General features: G+C 34.7%; 1 protein-coding gene across 1 annotated transcript; it reads left to right on the top strand.

Annotated features, from left to right (window-relative positions):
* Positions 1-198: 198 nt before the first annotated feature.
* LOC132549427 (RNA polymerase II subunit A C-terminal domain phosphatase SSU72-like) lies at positions 199-18632 on the top strand. The gene is made up of 5 exons (XM_060213361.1): positions 199-471; positions 2329-2472; positions 14088-14227; positions 14578-14696; positions 15208-18632. The coding sequence occupies exons 1-5, from the start codon at positions 380-382 to the stop codon at positions 15307-15309; spliced, it is 597 nt and encodes a 198-aa protein (XP_060069344.1). The 5' UTR covers positions 199-379; the 3' UTR covers positions 15310-18632.
* The last annotated feature ends 2800 nt before the right edge of the window (positions 18633-21432 follow it).

Raw genomic sequence — 21432 nt, 5'->3', positions numbered from 1 at the left:
ATCATAGAACCGAAACGAACACACAACTTGTTTTTAAATCTTTCAATTCATTGACCCCGTTTTCATTTCATTAGATTTTCTTTAATTCTAACGAGCTTTATAGAAACAGGTAATCATATATTGACAATTTTAGAAGCAAGATATATAGTTTTTATTCCGTTCTATTTAGAAAATTGTATTGACACAGCGGAAGTAAACCGGAAGTATATAAATGTAGAAGAATAATTCGTAGAAAATTTCTTATCCAAATCTGCGAAAATCTTGCAATTTAATTGTCTATTATGTTATCGGTGTTATTATATAAATTGCCCATATTCAATCGGCGTTGATTAAACAAACATTTTCTCAAGTAGGTTACAGTTGTGGCAATATTGTCGAAATGGCTGACACAAACCCCACTATGAGTGTGAAATTTGCTGTGGTCTGCTCTAGCAATCAAAACAGAAGTATGGAGGCACATAACTTTCTCAGGTGAGAGATCGATGTCTTCGAGTGGTATCAACCATTAACTTCAGATGTCACATTTAAATAAACGCTGCGTAGGTTTTGAAGCCATCCCCTTCAGTGGAGTTTGGACCATTCAGAATACACATATTGAACGAGTCCCACAGGTCTTGACAACGCCTGTTTCCCGATATCCCTCTATTGATAACATATACTAATAATCTTATGCCATCAGTTATTGGATGTCCAATATACAAAGAATCGAAGCCGGGGAATCCGGCATGTCTTCCCCGTTCTTTCAGAGTTTGCATTACAGAACACAGGAATGCTGGATGTGCCGGTTTTAATTTATTTTTGTGCTTGATTGCTTACCATATATATTATGTCAGAGAAAGAAAGGAACTCGATTGCATTTTTCGCACTACGACTTTATTTTTAAAGGTTAGCTAAATCCGTATGAGAAATTATCTTTAAAATTTATTCAGGAATAACAAGAATTTCTCAGTGTTGAGTGTTAATATAGATAAGTATTGCATATACTTAGCTTTCTCACATTGCACTCAGTATTTTTCACTAGTCAACTCTAGCAAGTGATTTGATCTGGTGCCAGTGACCACTTCATGCTGTAAACCTGTCACTGTTTAAAATGCTTCATCAATAACATATCTGAAAAATATTGAAACAAATTTTGATACATAATGTACTTGAAATACTCTTGTTTCTGCCTAGAGGGTGCTAATCAGCTGATCATGGTTTTGCTTTTCTAGGGGCTAAATATCATTCACTTTGAAAGATTAAGTATTTGTACATCGTTTAAACTCTGCCTCCTATATACCAAACCTCTTTATATTAAAGTAATATGGGTGAAATTACCGTATCTCATGTCTCACACTTTTTGGTTGTAAATATATACAGATATAAGGAAATATTGAACCATTTATCCTTTAACAGATCAATGTATTTAGTTTCCTCATTAAATGCTTGAGAAACTCTAAATTTTACCCATGTCACCTAGAACAAGTTTGCTCTGCCACCCGCGATATAACTAGTATCAAAATAGCATTACACAAATCACCAGTAGTATGTACTTTGGTGAAAGGATTTCATCACACCTAACCTCATGCCTTGATATTGGACCAAAGTCATTAATACAAATGTATGTTGACTATTAGCTCACTCAGCATTCTATATACTAAATATGATCGAGTCTTGTGGGTATTCAGAAATTTTTGGTAGAATTTTATGACTCCACCTCTTTATGACAATAAAGAGTGAAATTAGTTTAGTCTTATTATTTGACCTGGAATTTATAGATGAAATTTGTAAATTATAGTGAATGAAGAGTTTTTTTTTATGTGAAAGTTGACCCTCTTTAGATGCAACTGTAGTCAAGTTTGTTCACTGATCAGAAATATGTTGATAAGGAATACATTTTTTTGCACTCCACTGGATAAGTTCATTTGATGGGAAAAATTTAAGGAAGCAATCAATATTGGAAGAGTTAGTGTCTCTGAAAAAATGTTTGTCGTAATCTATTCCTGGTCACTAATCATAACAACACCATCCTTTTCCACCCCTGTTAGCTCCTTGTCATAACATTGCCATCCCACTTTGCCAATGACTATGAAAATGCTGTCCCATTTCACTCCTGATCATAATATAACTGTCCATTTGGCACATATCCTAGTCATTAAATCTGATCGTGCCGGGAACAGACATCTGACTGCATTGTGTACATAAAGTGTTTACTCACAGACAGTTCATTTGAAATGAGTATTTTACATAAACACTTTGTAGTCAATTTTGAAAGAAAAAGAAATCCTACCCCTAGCTAATACATTCACACTATTAACCTAATAACTATACTCTTGATTCTATTGACAGCAAACGAGGATATCGTGTCAAGTCATTCGGTACAGGAAGTCAGGTCAAATTGCCAGGTCCTGCACCAGATCGTCCTAATATTTACGATTTCAACACCACCTACGATGAGATGTACAGAGACTTAGTGGATAAAAACCCTGAACTGTATCCTATATGAATCGTACAGATGTACACACATGGTTAATGGTCTTTCTGTCAATTTCCAGACGGCTAAGTTATCCAGGGACCTGGTTTTGACTCCTCCTGGAGTTACTAAAAAAAGAGGATATCTGGTATCACAAACGAGCTGTGGATGTCGCTGCAGTAAAACTGCAGTTGTGTTCAACATACAGAATTGAAAATGATTCATTTATGAATCAATTCTTAGCATTGTTCCCTTTAGCTACACTCTGGCAAATTAAAATGAAAAGTTTAAAATGAGTTTGGTCAGTGATATAGCTGTCATCTCCATTATGATATTGTAATCTATGTGACGTCACTTCATTATTTTATCCTGACATCACAATAGGTCTCCTGCACAGAAATAATCTGAGAAAAGTGCTAATGGGAAATACATTTCATGAGGCACATATGATTGATGTCTAGTTGCTGACAGCTGGTATTAAACTTGCTTCAACTGAGTCGGAAAAGCATTCGATAAGTAAAGTTGTGATCAAATATTACTCCATGTTGAGACAACAAGGAAGCAAGTTATATTATTTGTAACAATAGTGTTCTTCATTACCTAGTGAACGAAGGTACAAAACCTTCAGAATTAGCAAAATTCGAGCACTCTTTTATTAGTACATTGTCAGGTGTTCACTGTGTACGCCCTGGTTTCAAAGGGGAACACCTGTTTGAAATTGCTTTGTCTTCAATTTAGCAATGCACTCTTGATATGTGGAAAAAATATGCAAAAATGTATTAATACCGCTGATTGACAATGATATCTGTAAGTATAAATTTCACCATAGAAATCAGGTTTAACATATGTATAAATGTTGCTTCATCAACAGAATTTATCTTTATGAAAGACAAACCAGATATGAAGATAAATTCTTTCCATTTCAGAGGTGCTTGACTTGCCTACATATTGAAGACGATGATTGGTGTATCATATCTATGTGGACTGCATTTGCCAGTAAGACAAAATTAGTTGGAGAAAAGGTGGTATGATTTCGTACTCATTCTACTGTCAACAATGCTTGTGTGTCTGATTGGTGAAAATTCAGCCTGCTGGAAACAAAAATTGTGTGTTGGTTTTAGCATAGTGTGTATGAACATGCTTCACATTTCAGTTTGTAGGAAAGATCAGAAAAAAGACAAGGATTGAAATTGTGCATTTCAAATCATTACCGGTATCCCATATACCATCCTAAACAAAAATGTGTCTGGCAATTATGAAGTAAAGTGATCTTACATAGAAAAAAAAACAAAAATTGTAGTAGGCTATTGATTAATAATAGTATGCTTACAGTCCTTACATTTGTATAAGCAATTTTATTTCGTTAGAGTTATCTCCCTTGTGCATTTAAATTGCATTGCACACAATATGCTTGTGATTTTTTGTTAGAGTTACCTCCCTTACATATTGATTGGCAGCTTTAATCAGTTTGAGGGGGGAAATGCTGTGTGTTTTAAGCAGCTTGATACTCTGGCATTTGACACCCATTATGTTTAATGTGGAAATGCATTTATTATTTGCTATAAATTGAGGAGAAATGTATCAAATAGTATGTTGAAATTAGAATTACTCCTCATTATCAGGTACAAAGCATATGATATTTTGTAATACTCACGTTGGAGGTTAAACCATCTCAGTTGATGTGCCTTTCATCATTGTTTCTTTTTATGAGAGTTATAACAGCATAGGTGCATTTATTAGCTTACACACAAGTTGCTACAGAAAATCAGTTTTAAGGTGGGTAGTAACTTTTTGTGTGCTGTTGATTGAACTGTATGAAATTTATTATTAAACATGTAAATTTTAGTTCGAGTTGTAGGCTTTGTGAATTAAATTACTAGTTTAATACCAGGACATGGATAAGCTTTGTCTCCTTAATTTCGATCAATAGAAGTATTCAGTATTCAATCACTCATCTTCATTGGCCATGATTTTAGATAAAAGACTCTCACTTAAGAGACTTTTGTCGTTGTTCAAGGATGAGTTTAAAATGTTTAAATACATTGTTTTATAATCCTTGAAATAAAACAGAATATCATTTTATCTTTTAGATAGATGACAAAGCTTCTACCATGTAGCTTTAATGATGAGGAACATCAGATTCCTGTGTTAACATCTATAGCCGAAAATCACAACCAGTACAATATGGAGAGTTGTATTTCTGTTCTAGATCATTGTGTTTGTCAGGCAATGTTAAACAATCTTTCTAAGCAATATGGATCTATAGTGAAAGTTTTACAAATATCGTGCAGAAATTAGATTCTAGGATTAAAAATTTTTTTAAAAATTCAAAATCATTTTCACAGTTTGAATCTGTTAATATATTCAGCAGTTATAGATTTGAAATCTCATGGTTAAGTAACAAAACCATTTTTTCTAAAATCAGTAATTCATTTTCATAATAACCTTGGTAAAGCCATACACATTTATTTAAAATGCAATCATCTAACATTTTAAGTTTGAAGATTAACTTTAAATATGTAAAAAGAAAAATGGGGGAGTATACTGTAAATAAACCACAGAGTGTTTTATACCAAGAGTATACTAACGGATCACACTTTTTTTGAATTTGCCAATAGACTCTTTTTACTTCGTTAATTCTTACACCAGCATTTTTGACAATCAAATTTCAGGTGATAACAAACAAAAAGAACTACCGTATTTCTCCGGCAATAAGCCCATGCTCGGTAATAAGCCCACCCCCCCTTTCTGCCAACTCCCATGCACAGGGGGGATGCCCGGTATTAAGCCCACCCCCCATTTTTGACCTCAGCCGACCTGTCCCGGTTGGAAGACTTACCAATCGGGAGAATGAACTGAGCAAACTGAACTGTTATTCTGTCGATGATTGAAAGACTTAGGTAAGTAAGAAGAAGTAAAAAAAAAAAGGTCATTGAAAATGCCTTATTCATAGAGGATTAAATTATGATGAAATAACATTTAAACATACTGGACACGTGTTTTGTAATTGAAGTCTGCCCTAATTAAACACACTTGCCATTCCAAACAGCATAATTTAATAGGCATTATGCTTATGATCCTACCAAGACAATATTCAAGGCAGAACTCAAGATTCCTTTCCTTTGGGTTGTTGAAAATATAATAATAATAAAAAACTGTTGAAAAAATTTGACTAACTTCATATTTATTGCATATTGGGGGAAACTTGTGTATAGAGGCCCTTAGAAAATCTAACAAACAGTTAAAATGTGTGAAAATAAGCTAAAAAGTTAAACATGTAATCCCTTTGAATAGTTGAGTATAATTTCAGAATTTCTTATCAATAATAGCAAATATGATTAATTTGAGCATAGATATAGGAATAGAGTTAATTACCAAATTATTGCTACGTACAAATAGACAAGGTTTTTTAAAATAAAGATTTCTTGCATATCTCTGGATGTCTTTAGCCCTTCATCATCACATGGTGAGCAATTCATATCGCCTTTTGTCTGTGGTCATTTGGTTTATCCTGAAACAAATGTCACTGGATGGATCTTCTTTCAGTTAATAAGATTTGCCATGACTCAAGTTATACCCTTTCGATTTTGTAACTGTCAGATCAGATAAAAACAATAGCTGACAGGTGGCCATCTTGTATTTTTAACAAAAAAATTAGTTCGTTGGTATTTCCAGAAAGGAATTGAATGGATTTTATTTTGTCTGAAGATTCCCCTTGGTGCTTATATGCACCTTTTTATCTTGCCAAATTAAACCCACAGAAACCCTAAAATCAAATATCAGTAGCATAGTACACTTATACAGCATTTTCTTGATGCCTTTCATGACTTGTACCAGAAACCAACGCTAACGCCAGGTTATCAACATTAGCTCCTCGTCTCTTTTCTTTGGATTGATCAAAATGGGGGGATGGAGTGGGGGAGAGGGAGTGGATGGCTTACAGGTGACCAATATGTTTTTCCCAATAAAAGTTTGTCAATACTTGTTGTTGGAAAGAGGTTCCACTTAGTCCCTAGTTGTGTTCTAGTTAGGTTTGCCTGATCTTTTGATATCAATTTCCTCTGTTAGAACAACATGTCAAGAGGAAAGAAGGGAAGACATCTAACAAATCAGGACTGTCCACTAAAGATCATACAGTGGTGGTTGCCAAGGTCCTTGAGGATCTCTTGTATTAAGGTCCCAATCGATAGAACTAATGTACAAATGTAGCAGACTGACTTTTCTACGAATTGGAAGCAAACAAATAACTGTTACATACACAACCATCTAAATTTTATTCAGTAGAATTTTGGTTTTATGATAAGATCAAACTAATGCAGAGAGCTTCTTACCAATATTCAAAGTATCTTTTTGAATGTCCTTGCCTTTTCATAGGATATTACATACTGTTATCATAAATATAAGCATATAGCATCAACAAACTCCTTTGAAATATTGCATTGCATTTTAATGTGATGTAAGAAAAAGCAAAGATAAGAAATTTTCTCACATTTATCACCTGCTCTGCCAAGACTGATTATGCTATCCACATAGAAGTTTACCTTGATAAAATCTTACTAACTTAATAAAAATTGGTCACACGACTTCAAACAAACATGATTGATCATCTATAATCTAAACTCTCAATGTCTTGCAGGATTTCTCTGCATTGCAGTTGATTTCAGAAACCTATACCATACAAAGGAACATTTTCATTACACTGGGCTGCTGAAGATGAGGTCCTGATGACTGATATTGAAGTCTAAAACCTGTCAAGAACTGTCAAAATGGTTGCAGCTATGAAGAGAAGATTGAAGGCAGAAGAAAACACATTTGATTGATTTTGATAAAAGAAATATGGATGTGAAATTGATGTATTTATCAAAAAAACGTCCATGTTTCTTATTTTATAAATTGTTTCATATTCCTATGAAAGAGACATTGACAGATGTCATTATATTGCATTGTCAGTGTTTCTTGATCAATCATTTCATTGTTGTCTGTAAAATTACACCAGAACAATTCATTCATTACATTTCTAATTCATCTTTTTACATACTATAAAATACTCCTATATACTGGACAATCTATTTACATTACATACATGTGTATTTACATACTACTGTATTTATCCGCCAATAAGCCCATGCCTGGTAATTAGCCCAGCCAAAGTTATGGCTGTTAAGTAAAAATAAGAAATCAGACCCATTTATTGTCCAGTAGTAAGTCTGCTCATTAGTTTTGGGGAGGAAGTTAAGTTTTACCCATGGGTCTGTTACAGGATAAAAACAGGAATTGACTTCCTTCATACCACAAAAAGCCAAAGGGCAACAACACACTTTCCTCATCTGTACTTAAAATTCTTTCACATCACTGCCATATGTCAACAAAGCACTGTCCTAGTCTGTAGTTAAAATTTGTTCACATCACAAACAGCCATAGGGCAACAACACACTCTTCTTGTCTGTAGTTAAAATTTCATGATCCACAGCAGCCTGTGTACACATTACAAAATACAGCACATTGTTTTTTACATCAATTTAGATCATACACATTCTTAATTACTGTAATAGCATTAAATTTCATGGGTATTTATTTTCATGGTCTCCATGGGTATTTTCAGTCCACTAATTCATCTTGTCATGAACTGTTAAAGTGTTAGTAGATTTTTAGAATAACATCTATTCACAAAATCAAGCACCTACAATAAAGTATTTTTTTGCAAGACCACAAAAAAAGAGCCTCGCAAAAAAACATGATTTTACAATGATCCCAGTCATTACCAGACATATCTTCATGCAATAACAATGCAAATACCCAATGATGAATTACTCATTTCCAGTTTCCTTCTCTATGACCATTGCTATCAAAAGGCATGGTCTTTTCTGACTATAATTAAGTCAGTTATAATCCAGGATAGATGACATATATTGAATATGAGCGGAGACCAGATTTATGGGTCAAAGCCATGCTGTCATTGAAAACCATATTAAATCCCATTTCACCTTGTTCATTTGCTCTAAATAGTGAGAAATGCTATATATAGATTACAGAAGTTGTGTGACCATTATCACTGAAGTGAAGTGATTTTAAATAGAGATGACCTCATCTGAACCCCATTCAACAATGTATTATTTACTGGTCAAAGTTGACCCAAACATCCATTCCACATACATTCACTTGCTGCTGATACTATAGTCTACTTCTCCAGACTCTCTAGGAAGGTCATACTTTCCCTCATTCACCATATTTAATATCTGGCACACTCTATACACTGGTAATTTGTCTAAGGAAGGTGACCTCAAATATTCTAATGGTTGTTTTATAAGAACTTCTGTTCTATTGACATTACCTGAGGAAGGTCAATTACATTCATGTATAAAAGTCAAGGCCCATTCTCAATACAAAACTGATACTCTCATCAGTTGAACATTGTCACTTGAACTATTTCAATGTATAATACAAATCTCATATTGTCATCTGTTGAACATTATCAACAGAAATATTTCTGTCTATTTTTCCAAATACTTCAGTCGTAACTCGAAACCAGATTAAGATGTCCTCTTATTATTTTCTGTACTTTTTGATACTTCCATCAGTCACTGAAGTCGATATAAATGTTATAATCACTCTTAACATTTAGCTCACTATTCATAAAGGCACGTTTTCGGCAAGAATTTAATATCTGTGTTCCACTATAGGATGTTTTGAAAGTACTAATGTCTTCTGTTCAAACTTCACAGTCCTTTAGCAGATGCTGAAAAATCTACTGCATCCATGGACATCATGAATTTAATTCCATAAGGTAATTCTATAAACAAGTCAAACAATAAAAATCTTATAGAAGGAGATATATATCAAAATATATTGAAATGACATTGACTAATGAGATCTCGGAGAGAAATAAAGGCCATAAAACACACAGGCTGCCTTAGTACACTAACAATCGGATCACCTGAAAACACAGTACATACCTGGATACACTAACACAGGTTGTCTGTATACTTTAACACACTGGTCACCTGAATACATTAACACAGGGGTCACCTTGATACATTAACACACAGGTCACCTGGATACATTAACACACAGGTCACCAGAATGCACGATCACACAAATCAGCTGTATACTGTAACACAGAGGTCACCTGAATACATTAACACTCAGGTCACTAGAATACATGATCACACAAATCAGCTGTATACTGTAACACAGAGGTCACCTGAATACATTAACACACAGGTCACCAGAATACACTAATATAGGTTGCCTGACTACACTGACCCTAATTAACTAACATACAGGTATTCTGAAGAATTAACACATAGGTTACCTGAATACACTAACACAAATCATCTAGATACATAAACACACAAGTCATCTGAATACATTAACAATTCATTTTGGATGCGTTAACACAGGTTACCTGATGCACTAACACAGTTCACCTGAATATATTAACTTGGGTCAGTTGAATATATGTATACATGGGTTTCTTAATTGCACCAACAAACAGCTCATCTGAAAACACACTGGCCTTAATGCACAAACTTTTGGAATATGTGAACACAAAAGGTCATTTGAATACATTAACACAGGTTATCTAATTACATTAACGAATAGTACACCAATATACACCAACAAAAAGGTCACCAGAATACATAAACACACAGGTCACCTGAAAACAATATTAATGAATAAGTTTTTTAAGAAAGTAATGCATTAGAATTCAGCATACATCAAAAAACATACAGCGCAGACATTGAACCATAACTTCCCACTCTCACAAACAAAAATTACGTATTAACTCGGATTGGCTTATATAACTGGTATCTACTGTATGCCCAACAAACATTTACATGATTTCACAAATTGTCACTAGATGATGCATCATAATCATCTGTCCATATTTATCAGATCACATTGACTAACTTCCCCTTGGAACCAAATTCACAAATCATACGCATGTTTCAGAACTCTGATTTATCCATCCGATCACTCAAACATCGAACAAAAATGTACAGGATGAATCTTAACATCAATATGTAAGGGAAAACTATTCACTCTACAATGCACATCACACATTAATATGTAGGGGGAAACCAATCCCTTACAACACACATCACTATATAGGGGTCAGCCATTCACCCTACAACGCACCTCACATTAATATATAGGGGCAACCATTCACCCTAAAACATGCCTTCCACATCAATATGAAGGGGTCAACCCTTCAGCCTACCACTCACCTCACACATTACTTTGTAGGGGTCAACCATTCATCCTACAACACACCTCCCACATCAAAATGTAGGAATCAACCATTCTCCCTAAAACACAATTTGAATGTAAATATGTAAGGGTTATCCATTCGCCCTACAACACAAATAACTACTATGTAGGGGTCAGCCATTCATCCTACAGCACACATCACTATGTAGGGGTCAACCATTCACCCTACAACACACAATACTATGTAGGGGTCAACCATTCACCCTACAACACACATCACTATGTAGGGGTCAACCATTCACCCTACAACACACATCACATATTGATATGTTGGGGTCAACCATTCGCCCTACTACACATCGATTTGTAAGGTTTATCTTTCACCCTACTACACAGCTAACACTAGTGTGTAGAGTTCAGCCATTCACCCTAGTATACACCTCACACACCAACATGTAGAAGTCAACCATTTACCCTACAACATAGCTTGCATATCCATATGTAGAGGTCAAGCATTCATCTTTCAACACAACTCGCAACATCTTGTTGAAGTTAGTCATTCATCCTAGTACACAGGTCACACACCAACATGTAGAGATCAACATTTCACCCTACAACACAATGCCCACAACAATTTAGGTATTAGTCATTCACCCTAGTGCAAATCATGTTCACACAAATACCCTGTAGAGGTCAACCATGCACATTATTACACAGTTTGCTCAACAATAGGTAGGAGGTAGTCATTCACCCTTGTGAAAATCTCATTCACACAAGTACATAGTTCACATTCCATCATGTAGAGGTCAATCATTCATCCCAGCACACATCTTTGACACCAACATTTAGGGGTCAACCATTCATCCAAGTACACAGCTGACAAAAGGAATATGTACTTGTCAAATGTACACTCTAGAACACAGCTCATTCACACAAGAACAAAGCTTGCACACTAACATAAAGAGATGTATCATTCTTGGACACAGCTTGCACAAAACATGAAGAGGTCTTTCTTTCATCCTAGACAAATATGAAAGTCACATATTGACTCTCATATATAAATGTTACACATTGCCTATCATGTGTACAGGTCACTCATTGACTCTATATAAAAGTCGTACATTAACACTCCTATTTACATGTCTCATATTGATTCTTTTTTGTATAGGTCACATATTTAAACTCCTATATACAAGTCACACATTAGCTCCCCTATATACAGGTCACACATTAACTCTCCTATATACAGGTCACAAATTGACTCCTAAATACAGGTCACAAATTAACTCTCCTATATACAGGTCACAAATTGACTCCTATATACAGGTCACACATTAACTCTCCTATATACAGGTCACAAATTGACTCCTATATACAGGTCACACATTAATTCTATATACAGGTCATACATTAATTCTATTTACAGGTCACACATTAATTCTATATACGGGTTTAACATTGACTCCTATATACAGGTCACACATTAATTCTATATACAGGTTTAACATTGACTCCTATATACAGGCCACACATTAATTCTATATATAGGTCACACATTAATATTCCTATATACAGGTCAAATATTCACTCTCCTTTATACAGGTCTCAAATTGACACTCCTATATACAGGACACACATTGACTCTCCTATATAAAGGTAACAAATTGAATCTCCTTTATACAGGTCACACATTGACTCCTATATACAGGTCACACATTTACTCTCCTATATACAGGTCACACATTAACTCTTCTATATATAGGTCACACATTAAATCTCCTATATACAGGTCACACATTGACTCTCCTATATATAGGTCACACATTGAATCTCATATATACAGGTCACACATTGACTCCTATATATAGGTCACACATTGACTCTCCTATATATAGGTCACACATTGACTCTCTTATATGTATAAGTAACACATTGACTCCTATATACAGGTCACACATTAATTCTCCTATATACAGATTTAACATTGACTCCTATATACAGGCCACACATTAATTCTATATACAGGTCACACATTAATTCTCCTATATACAGGTCACATGTTCGCTCTCCTTTATACAGGTCACAAATTGACACTCCTATATACAGGTCACACATTGACTCTCCTATATACAGGTCACATTGAATCTCATATATACAGGTCACACATTGACTCCTATATATAGGTCTTACATTTACTCTCCTATATATAGGTCATACACTTAATTTCCTATGTATAGGTCACACTTTATCTCTCCTATATACAGGTCACACACTGACTCTCCTATGTACAGGTCACACATTGACTCTCCTATATACAGGTCACAAAATGACCCCTATAAACAGGTCACACATTCACTCTCCTAAATACAGGTCACACATTGACTCTCCTATATACAGGTCACACATTGACTCTCCTATATCCAGGTCACACATTGGCCCTCCTATATCTAGGTCACACATTGACTCCTATATACAGGTCACACATTGACTCTCCTATAAACAAGTCACACATTGACTCCTATATACAGGTCACACATTGACTCTCCTATATACAAGTCACAAATTTAATCTCATATATTCAAGTCACACACTGATTCCTTTAAACAGGTCACTTATTTCAACTTGCATACACATGTCACACATAGCAATAATTCTATAGTGTATTTTACTGACATTAAAGTACAAAAATGATTCATCAACACAGTTGTTTCTGTTCATGGTGAGGCTAGGTCCTTGTCACTCTAGTAGGACTCCATGTAAGCTTTTTGATGACTAGGATTTTGTGACATTTTTATCTGAAATCTTAAATCTGAAATATCAGTCTACCTAGTGTTCACATTCTTACTATCATAAGACAATTGTCTATATATAGTAACAATAATGTATACAAAATTTTGTATGAAGGTCACATGATGACATTTGATAAATCTTAAGTTTGGTGTTGATTGCTTATACATATGATCTTGCTGACTTTTACTTCAGCAGATATTCCACCAGGGTCCTGTTAATCTGTGCCACTACCACAAGGGTCCTGTTTGTCTGCCACTACCACAAGGGTCATTTTGGTCTGTGCCACTTGGTAACATATTTGTTTGTGCCACCAGAGTCCTGTTGTGCCATTTGACATCATTTTTGGTCACTAGATATTATGTTGGTTTGTATTATCAAATGTCAACGAAATAACTTTTTATTTAATAACAACATGTTGTGTTTCTTTCGGATATGCTTCAAAGGAGGAATCAGCAAGTCTGAGTTTTGGCTGGTATCTACACCTATTGTTAGACATTTTAACCTGGTTACTTCATCAAAATGTCTAAACACCCATTTAAGGATACCGAGGAAACTTGGGTATTAGCATGTGATTAAATGTAACAAGGGGAATCTTGGTATGTTTTTCCATTTGAACCTTAACTCAGATGAACAGATATACACAAAATGGAATCCTACACATGTTGGACAGAAATCGACGGATCAAACCCAAACCAGAAAGGTTCCAGTCCTGCATGGAAAAATTCAATGTCATTGTTACATGTGAAGAGCGTGTGTATGACCAAGTGATCGATGGTAAGTCATGTGTGAATCAATATCACCTTACAACAAGAGATATTTTTGAGGGGATCTATTTTTCCATTTTCAAGGACACATTTAAGTCACTATAAATTGAATGTCAAAAAGATGTTTTGCTGTAATAGCTTTTGTTTTGGACATTTTGCCCTGACATCTAATTAACTACACATGTGAACAACACTGAAAACTGCTTCATTTTCCATTGCCTGTGTTTATATATAAGAACTGAATTTTTCTGATCAAATGTCCTTCAAACATATAATAAATCTTTGTTTACTGAAGGAAGGGGGCTGTTTCCATTATTTTCTACTGAAAACTCATGTGGTAAACTCTGCATTGTTGTACAGATTTGGAAAACCGTATAAAGGATCAGAGTGAACCTGTACACATCATCAACCTAGATATTCAAGACAACCATGAGGAGGCAACTGTTGGGGCTGTCATGATTTGTGACTTGGCAGGCATGGTGAGTATACAGACTGGTTTTTATATAGTATCCTGGATATTAAAAATTTCTGTGGAAAAACAGTGCCAATTATGTTGTCTGTTTTCATATGTGTTCATGTTTAGACATAGATACGATAATGGTAATATTAATTTTGGGAAAGAAATAATGTTGTTTCTTTGTTGTAAAATAGTAGACAAGATTGAAATTAAGTAATGTAAACATATTTATTTTGGTACAATCAAATTTGAGTGTAATATCAATTTGGAAATAAGCCTGTTGACGAATTCATGCTTTCACAATAACTCCATGTAAGGTTTCTGATGGCTTGGATTGTGTAACATTTTTATCTGAAATCTATATATATATTATAAGTTTACCTAGTGTCCACATTCTTACTATCGTAAGACAAAAGTTCATATATAGTAACAATAATGTATACAAAACTTTGTATGAAAGTCACATGATACTTGATAACGTTCATCTGATCTCGTTGATTTTTACTTCAGGAGATATATAATTGATTTTTCAGCTGGTGGAATCAGATGACCTTGATAATGATGTGGATGAAATTGTTCAAGATTTTGAAGCTAGAGCACAGCGACCTATTCTCCATACAGTCCAATTCTATTGAGTACTGTGGAATTTTTATTCATCTGCGATATGGAACTGATTACGTCTTAAATTTTGGAGATTTTGCAATTTGTGTTTGACATTACTGGTGTGTGCACACAGTGGACAGTTGGTAATTGCATTTGTACACATGCCTTTGTGAGCATTTGATTATGCATTTTCTCACATGCTGTTGACGAAAAGTTGTCAGTTGTCTTTCATTTGGTGACTATTGATTTTGTGTGTCATTAATGTTCACAATTAATTGTATTTGCAGACTTTGTAATAAGTAAGTTGTATACATATAATAATATCATTTCTGTTTGTCATTTATGTTATGCACTTGATAAACAATCACACGATTGACTTTTATAAGGTCATCTGACCTGAGGGGTCAAGATGACCTAAGGCCATAATGTTTCGTCTGTCGTCATGCATCAAGTGCTTTCCGCGGTCCATCATGTGTAAACTTTTAATTCAGATAACTTCTTCTAAGTTACCGGAAGGCTCAGGTACTGGTATTTGGCCTGTAACATGATGGGATGTAAGGCTATCAAGATTGTTTATATGACTGACCTTTCAAGGTCACAGTGGTCAAATATGCTAAAATGTTCAACATTTTTTCTCAAATGTGCTGAAATATGTATTCAAGTTCTTCTTAAAAACCAAAAGGACAAGGGTCTTGATATTGGGCAATTTAGCATTTATTTTAGGCCTATTTGGCCTTTTTTATATATAGGTCTTTATAGTCAGATGACCTTTAAAGCCTGTTAGCCTCTATAAGAACTGAATGATTATGAAAATGCTACCATTTCATTATTTGAGTCTATCAATTTATGGAGAAAGCTTAATGTGTGGTGTTGTCGGTTCACTATCCTTTGACATTTGGTCTGGAGATTTCAGATTTCAGTCGAAATTTTTTTTCTTTGTAAATCATATCTGCTAAAAGCTTAACAATCTCTCAATCTTTCACAGCAGCCATAGCCACAGTTATGAAATACACATAGATACTTACATCATTTTCAACATACAAATTTTAAATGAAACATATCTTGTTGAGTCTCAGAATCAGAATCTACATACTCACAAACTCTACAAGTCTGTATAGTATAAAGATCAAGGGATAATTAACTTGACAAGGGAAGTAATTCTAAGAAGAAAAAAAACATTTTTTCTCAACAAGGGAAGTAACTCAGACAAGAAAAAACTTCCTGACACAAGTCAGAGTGAGACTTTTCTAAAGTCTATCTATTACACTTGTACCTCCACATTGAAAGCATGAGGATCACAGTGCAATAAAGCTTAACTGAGTTGTTACTTGTGGTATAGAAATGATGAATGATTGATAGGCTGGGATCATATTACAGGTGAGAGAGCTAATACAGTATTTAGAAGTCTATATTGCTACTTTTTCCTTTACCCTTCAAAACAGATATTTTGAAAACTTTCCAAAATCTTCTTTTATAATGAGACATAAATTGATAAAGGAGAAAAATATGTTACTTAATGTGTTTTGAGTATTATTTTAGTTGGTGTTAATGTTAATTGACAAATCCTTTTAGAGATGACAAATCTATTGTCTTAGAATAATTCATAGAATATATGTAAGGATATGATTAGAGGTTATTGTAACTCAGAATAAATCGTTTTAATATCATTTGAACCATGAACATGTTTCTGTAAAGTGCTGAAAGAGATTTGTAAATAATATTCAATTCAAATGAAAAAATGAAAGTAATAAGATAAACTTATTAAATATGTACATGTGTATATGTTCAGTGAAACACTACATGAATTATACATGTACAGTGTACATACCAATGCTTTATAGTAAGTGATAAATTGTTGTGATTCTTTAATGGATATAAAGAATATTGCTGTGATTTTTTTTACTGTTTTGTTTGATAGAAAAAATTAACTAGAAGAGTTTTAGTTGATTTCTCTCCAGGATTAAACAGAAATTATAAAATCAATATGCAGAGAATTTAAATCAGTCCATGTATGAATTATAACAAGTCAGTATCAATACCAGAACATCCAATTAAGATAGCATTATACAGAGTATAACTTCCTTGTCTTTCATGTTTAATTGTGTTGTCCTCCTAAACAGGTTCATTAAAAACCTCTCAGTGTGAATGGACATTAAAGATTCTGTCAAATTTTATCAGTTCAGTACTTTTCTCCAATTGTCAATGGAAACTGATTTCTGTTAGGAAAAGAAAACTTTAACAGTTTTGATTTCTAAACAAGATGCTAGAAAAAGCCTTCCTGAGGCAAAGATGGATTTTATCTAGAGATAATTGTATATTTAAGTAAGAAACTAATTTCTAAGGAAAGAAGTGATTGAAGCTGATACACTTTCCATGAAGATATTGTTATTGGTTGTTGTGTACATTAGCAACAGTAATAAGAAGGAGTATTGAAGCAAACTTTAGCTCTTGACTTGAAATGTAATTCGGAATGGACTGCTTAGTATCACATCAGCTTGTATAAAATCGTGGTGTAAAAAAAATTGACACAATTTTGAATACCGGGTACCAGATTTGTATTTGACATACAAATAGTATTGATAAAAATGAAGATATAAAATTCTGTTTCTTGAAGGTCCTGGTAGTCATGGTACCATATATCTAAACCTAAAGGATCTTTAACACTTTGTAAAGTTGGATAGCTTTTGAATTCCTTAATGTTGTATTTATTCTAAATCTTCATTGAAGTAGATCTTCAGTAACTGGACTCTCCAGCTTCCTTGTGTGTGGGCCCAATGTCTCATGTTAATTTTTGGTACTTTTTCAGTTAGATGTGAAATGGAAGTCCGCGCCACCTATGTTTATTATATTGATCAAGCTCACTTGGTGACGTGAATTGTACATATAGGCTTGTAAGATTAAACATTTATCACAAAAGTGATTTGTAGGTTTGAATAATGATGTAAGTGTTTACCTTCTGTCAAAGAAAGTCATAAATGATCTGTTGATTATAGGGCAAATTATCTCAGTTTCTTTACCAGTCTACTGAATATAGAATTCAACATTATGTACAAAAGATAGTATTGGTGTTATTATTTCTGTTATTTTTCTTCTAGACCAGTCTGATTTCCCAGAGTTATTGCCCTTCATTTCACTCTGTCAGGCATGATATAATGATAAGCTTGACAGCAAATGGGGACTCAGAATAGTCTAGACAGGCAACACATGTTCTGATAACCCAGATTATACTGTAAGTATTGTTGATGTTGGTAATGGTAGAGAAATGAAGCACACCTTTTATCATTTTCTTGTCAATTGTAATATGATACTTGGATAGACACATTTTATGTACATGGAATAAAATATGCCAAAAATCTTCTGATTTCATTTTAATCATTTTGGACTGGAAAGGTGAAATATTAAAACAATACTAATGCTGTGGTGTTAAAGCTGTTGTATCTTTTTCTAACAAAAAAAATTAAAAAAGAAATGCTACTCCAGAATAATTAAAGATAGTATTATGTTGAGGTTTTAAGCTGTTCACATAAGGAGACTCAATGTGGATTAAACTGATTTGCCATGCCTTGAATAGATATGTTGTATCAATAGAGGAAATACTCTTAGTTACTTAAATTCCATCTTGAGATGCATGTAAGCTTGATTTACTCAATTTCACCTTGATCGTCGGGGCTGAAGGACTTAATATTGTATAGTGGAGGCTGTACCATCCTACATGGATTTATGCAAATAAAGTGTCATGAATAGATTAGCACTATAGCTATGCCAAGTTCTAAAGATTTGATAACCTGAATTAAGCTGCACTGAAGACTTGGTACACAAGGAAACCCCCCTCTGAAGATTTTGTTCCCATTGTCAACCCACTCTAAATCTTGTTACCGTGGGTTATGCTTCTCTGAATACTTGGAACCCTATGTAACAATGTTGTGCAATGGGTTATCCCGCTCTGAGACTTGGTACCCAAATAAACCCAATAGACTTGGTACCCTGGCTTACCTTGCTCTGAGGACTTGGTTTCTCAGTTCACCTGCTTTGAAGATGTGGTACAATAGGTTTTCTATTTCAAAAACGTTGTACTCTGGCTTACTCTGGCTTACTCTGCTCTGAAGATTTGATACCCTCAGTTACCACTCTCTTAATATGTGTTTCCTGCTCTAAAGACTTGATACCCTTGGTTACCCAACTCGAAAAACTTAATACCCTAATTTGAAGACCTGATACCCTTGGATACCCAGTTCTAAAAAGTTGGTACCCTGCTCAGAAGACTTAGTATGTAGAATCACCTACCCTGAAGACCATGGGTTAGCCTGCTCTTAACACTTGGTTTCCTGGTTTACCCCACTCTGAAGACTTTGCACAATTGGTTACCCTGTTCTGAAGACTTTATCCTGGGCTAACCCTCTCTGAAGACTTGATAACCTAGGTTACTCTACTTAAAAGACTGGTATCCTTGGTAACCTCACCGTTAAGACTTGGTACCCTTGGTTACCCCTCTTTGATGACATTTCAAATGACCTATGTACAAGGATCTAAGTTCACTGAATTTTATAAGTGTAAAGCATTATGGGATAGAAATTTACACAAGATCATCAGTGTAATGTGTTAACATTAAGTCATCAGTGTAATGCATTAAGTTAATCAGTGTAAGGTGTCAAGGTCGTGAGGGTCATGTGTAAGGTCATCAGTGCAATGTGTTAATTCAAGGTCAACAGTGAAATATTTACTTGGGGTCATCAGTGTAATGTGTTAACTTTAGGTCATCAGTGTAATGTGTTAACTTTAGGTAATCAGTGTAAGGTGTTAAGGTCATTAGGGTCATGTGTAAGGTCATCAGTGTAATGTGTGATCTCAAGATCAACAGTGAAATGTTTACTTAAGTTCATCAGTGTAATGTGTTAACTTAATCAGTGTAAGGTGTCAAGGTCGTTAGGGTCATGTGTAAGGTCATCAGTGTTATGTGTTAACTCAAGGTCAATAGTGAAATGTTTACTTAAGGTCATCAGTGTACTGTGGTAAGGTAATTACTGTAAGGTGTCAAGGTCGTCAGGTCATGTCAACAAGGTAACGTGTTGACTTAAGGTAATCATTCCAAACGGACACTAGTATACTGAAGCGCAATGTAATAGGACAAAAGTGTAATTAATATCGTCACTTTACTACAGGCCCTTTAGTGACGCCAGTCTACTCACTTTCCGTTCTCTGTAAAGATTGCCATAATAGCGAGCTAATTCGATAATATGGACGGTCTTGTAAAACACTTTCCAACTATTTAACAGTGATATGTTGACCGACGCGAGGTGATACGGGCACCTTGTTACATACACGCAATGTCGGTGAGAACTATGGCCAGACTCCTGTACATGCTGCCGTCGTTGAATGATGCAGGCCAGTATTAAGACTTCGTGTTTGTATATCTCATCTGACAGAAGTCAGGGCGGGTTCGTGGGAGACTGATACACTAGATCTCATTTACAGCCCTCTCAGTATACCGTACAAATGAGGTTCTGTTTGTTGCCGACAAGAAGGACATACTTTTATCTTAAGGCTCGCGTTTCTTTAGTATACCTAAAATAAATCTGCTTATCTCAATTCTTTCAGACTTATCACATTAAATAAGTAACGTCGTTTTGTTTTCGCTTGCAATCGACTTCCGACGGAATACAAAAACGCACTATTTCCATTAAAACCACATTTAATCTACAACTATTATAAGACAAGTTTTATAAACTTTTACCGGAATCTGTCGAGTATTTTAAGGAAGGCGTATTAGCCTGACGAAATCCACGTAGTCTACCAGAAAACCTTTCTCGCGATCAGTAAATCGAATCCCCGGTTGTCATGGTGATATACGAGTATTATAGCCTCTGCGCCACCCATCTATCTACATTTCGTGATAAATTCATCAGTGAGAACTAGCTAGCACTGCTGATTTAAAATGCCTTATACAATCTAACTTAATGCACCGTAGGCCTTCCACAATGGGTAATTAACATATGTCGGCCATGTTAATGCCGAATGATATTGGTCTGTTGTGATTTCAGGTCTGCACGGACATACCCGATTGTAGAATATCATGAAATAAGACTTTTTTCTGGAAAGCATTACACGAGTTTACATTCATATTTTTTTTTAATTTCATCAATGGACATTCGAGGTTT

The sequence above is a fragment of the Ylistrum balloti genome, unplaced genomic scaffold (genome assembly GCF_031769215.1).
Source record: "Ylistrum balloti isolate Yb309-2 unplaced genomic scaffold, AGI_CSIRO_Ybal_v1 Utg370056, whole genome shotgun sequence".
Lineage (NCBI taxonomy): Eukaryota > Metazoa > Mollusca > Bivalvia > Pectinida > Pectinidae > Ylistrum > Ylistrum balloti.
This window is presented reverse-complemented; position numbering and strand designations above follow the sequence as displayed.

Excerpts from the sequence above, each read along its gene's own strand:
- LOC132549427 (XM_060213361.1), top strand. The coding sequence starts at position 380 with ATGGCTGACACAAACCCCACTATGAGTGTGAAATTTGCTGTGGTCTGC. Across the intron at positions 14,228-14,577 it reads GTATGACCAAGTGATCGATG|ATTTGGAAAACCGTATAAAG; the intron begins GTAAGTCATGTG and ends ATTGTTGTACAG. Across the intron at positions 14,697-15,207 it reads TTTGTGACTTGGCAGGCATG|CTGGTGGAATCAGATGACCT; the intron begins GTGAGTATACAG and ends TTGATTTTTCAG.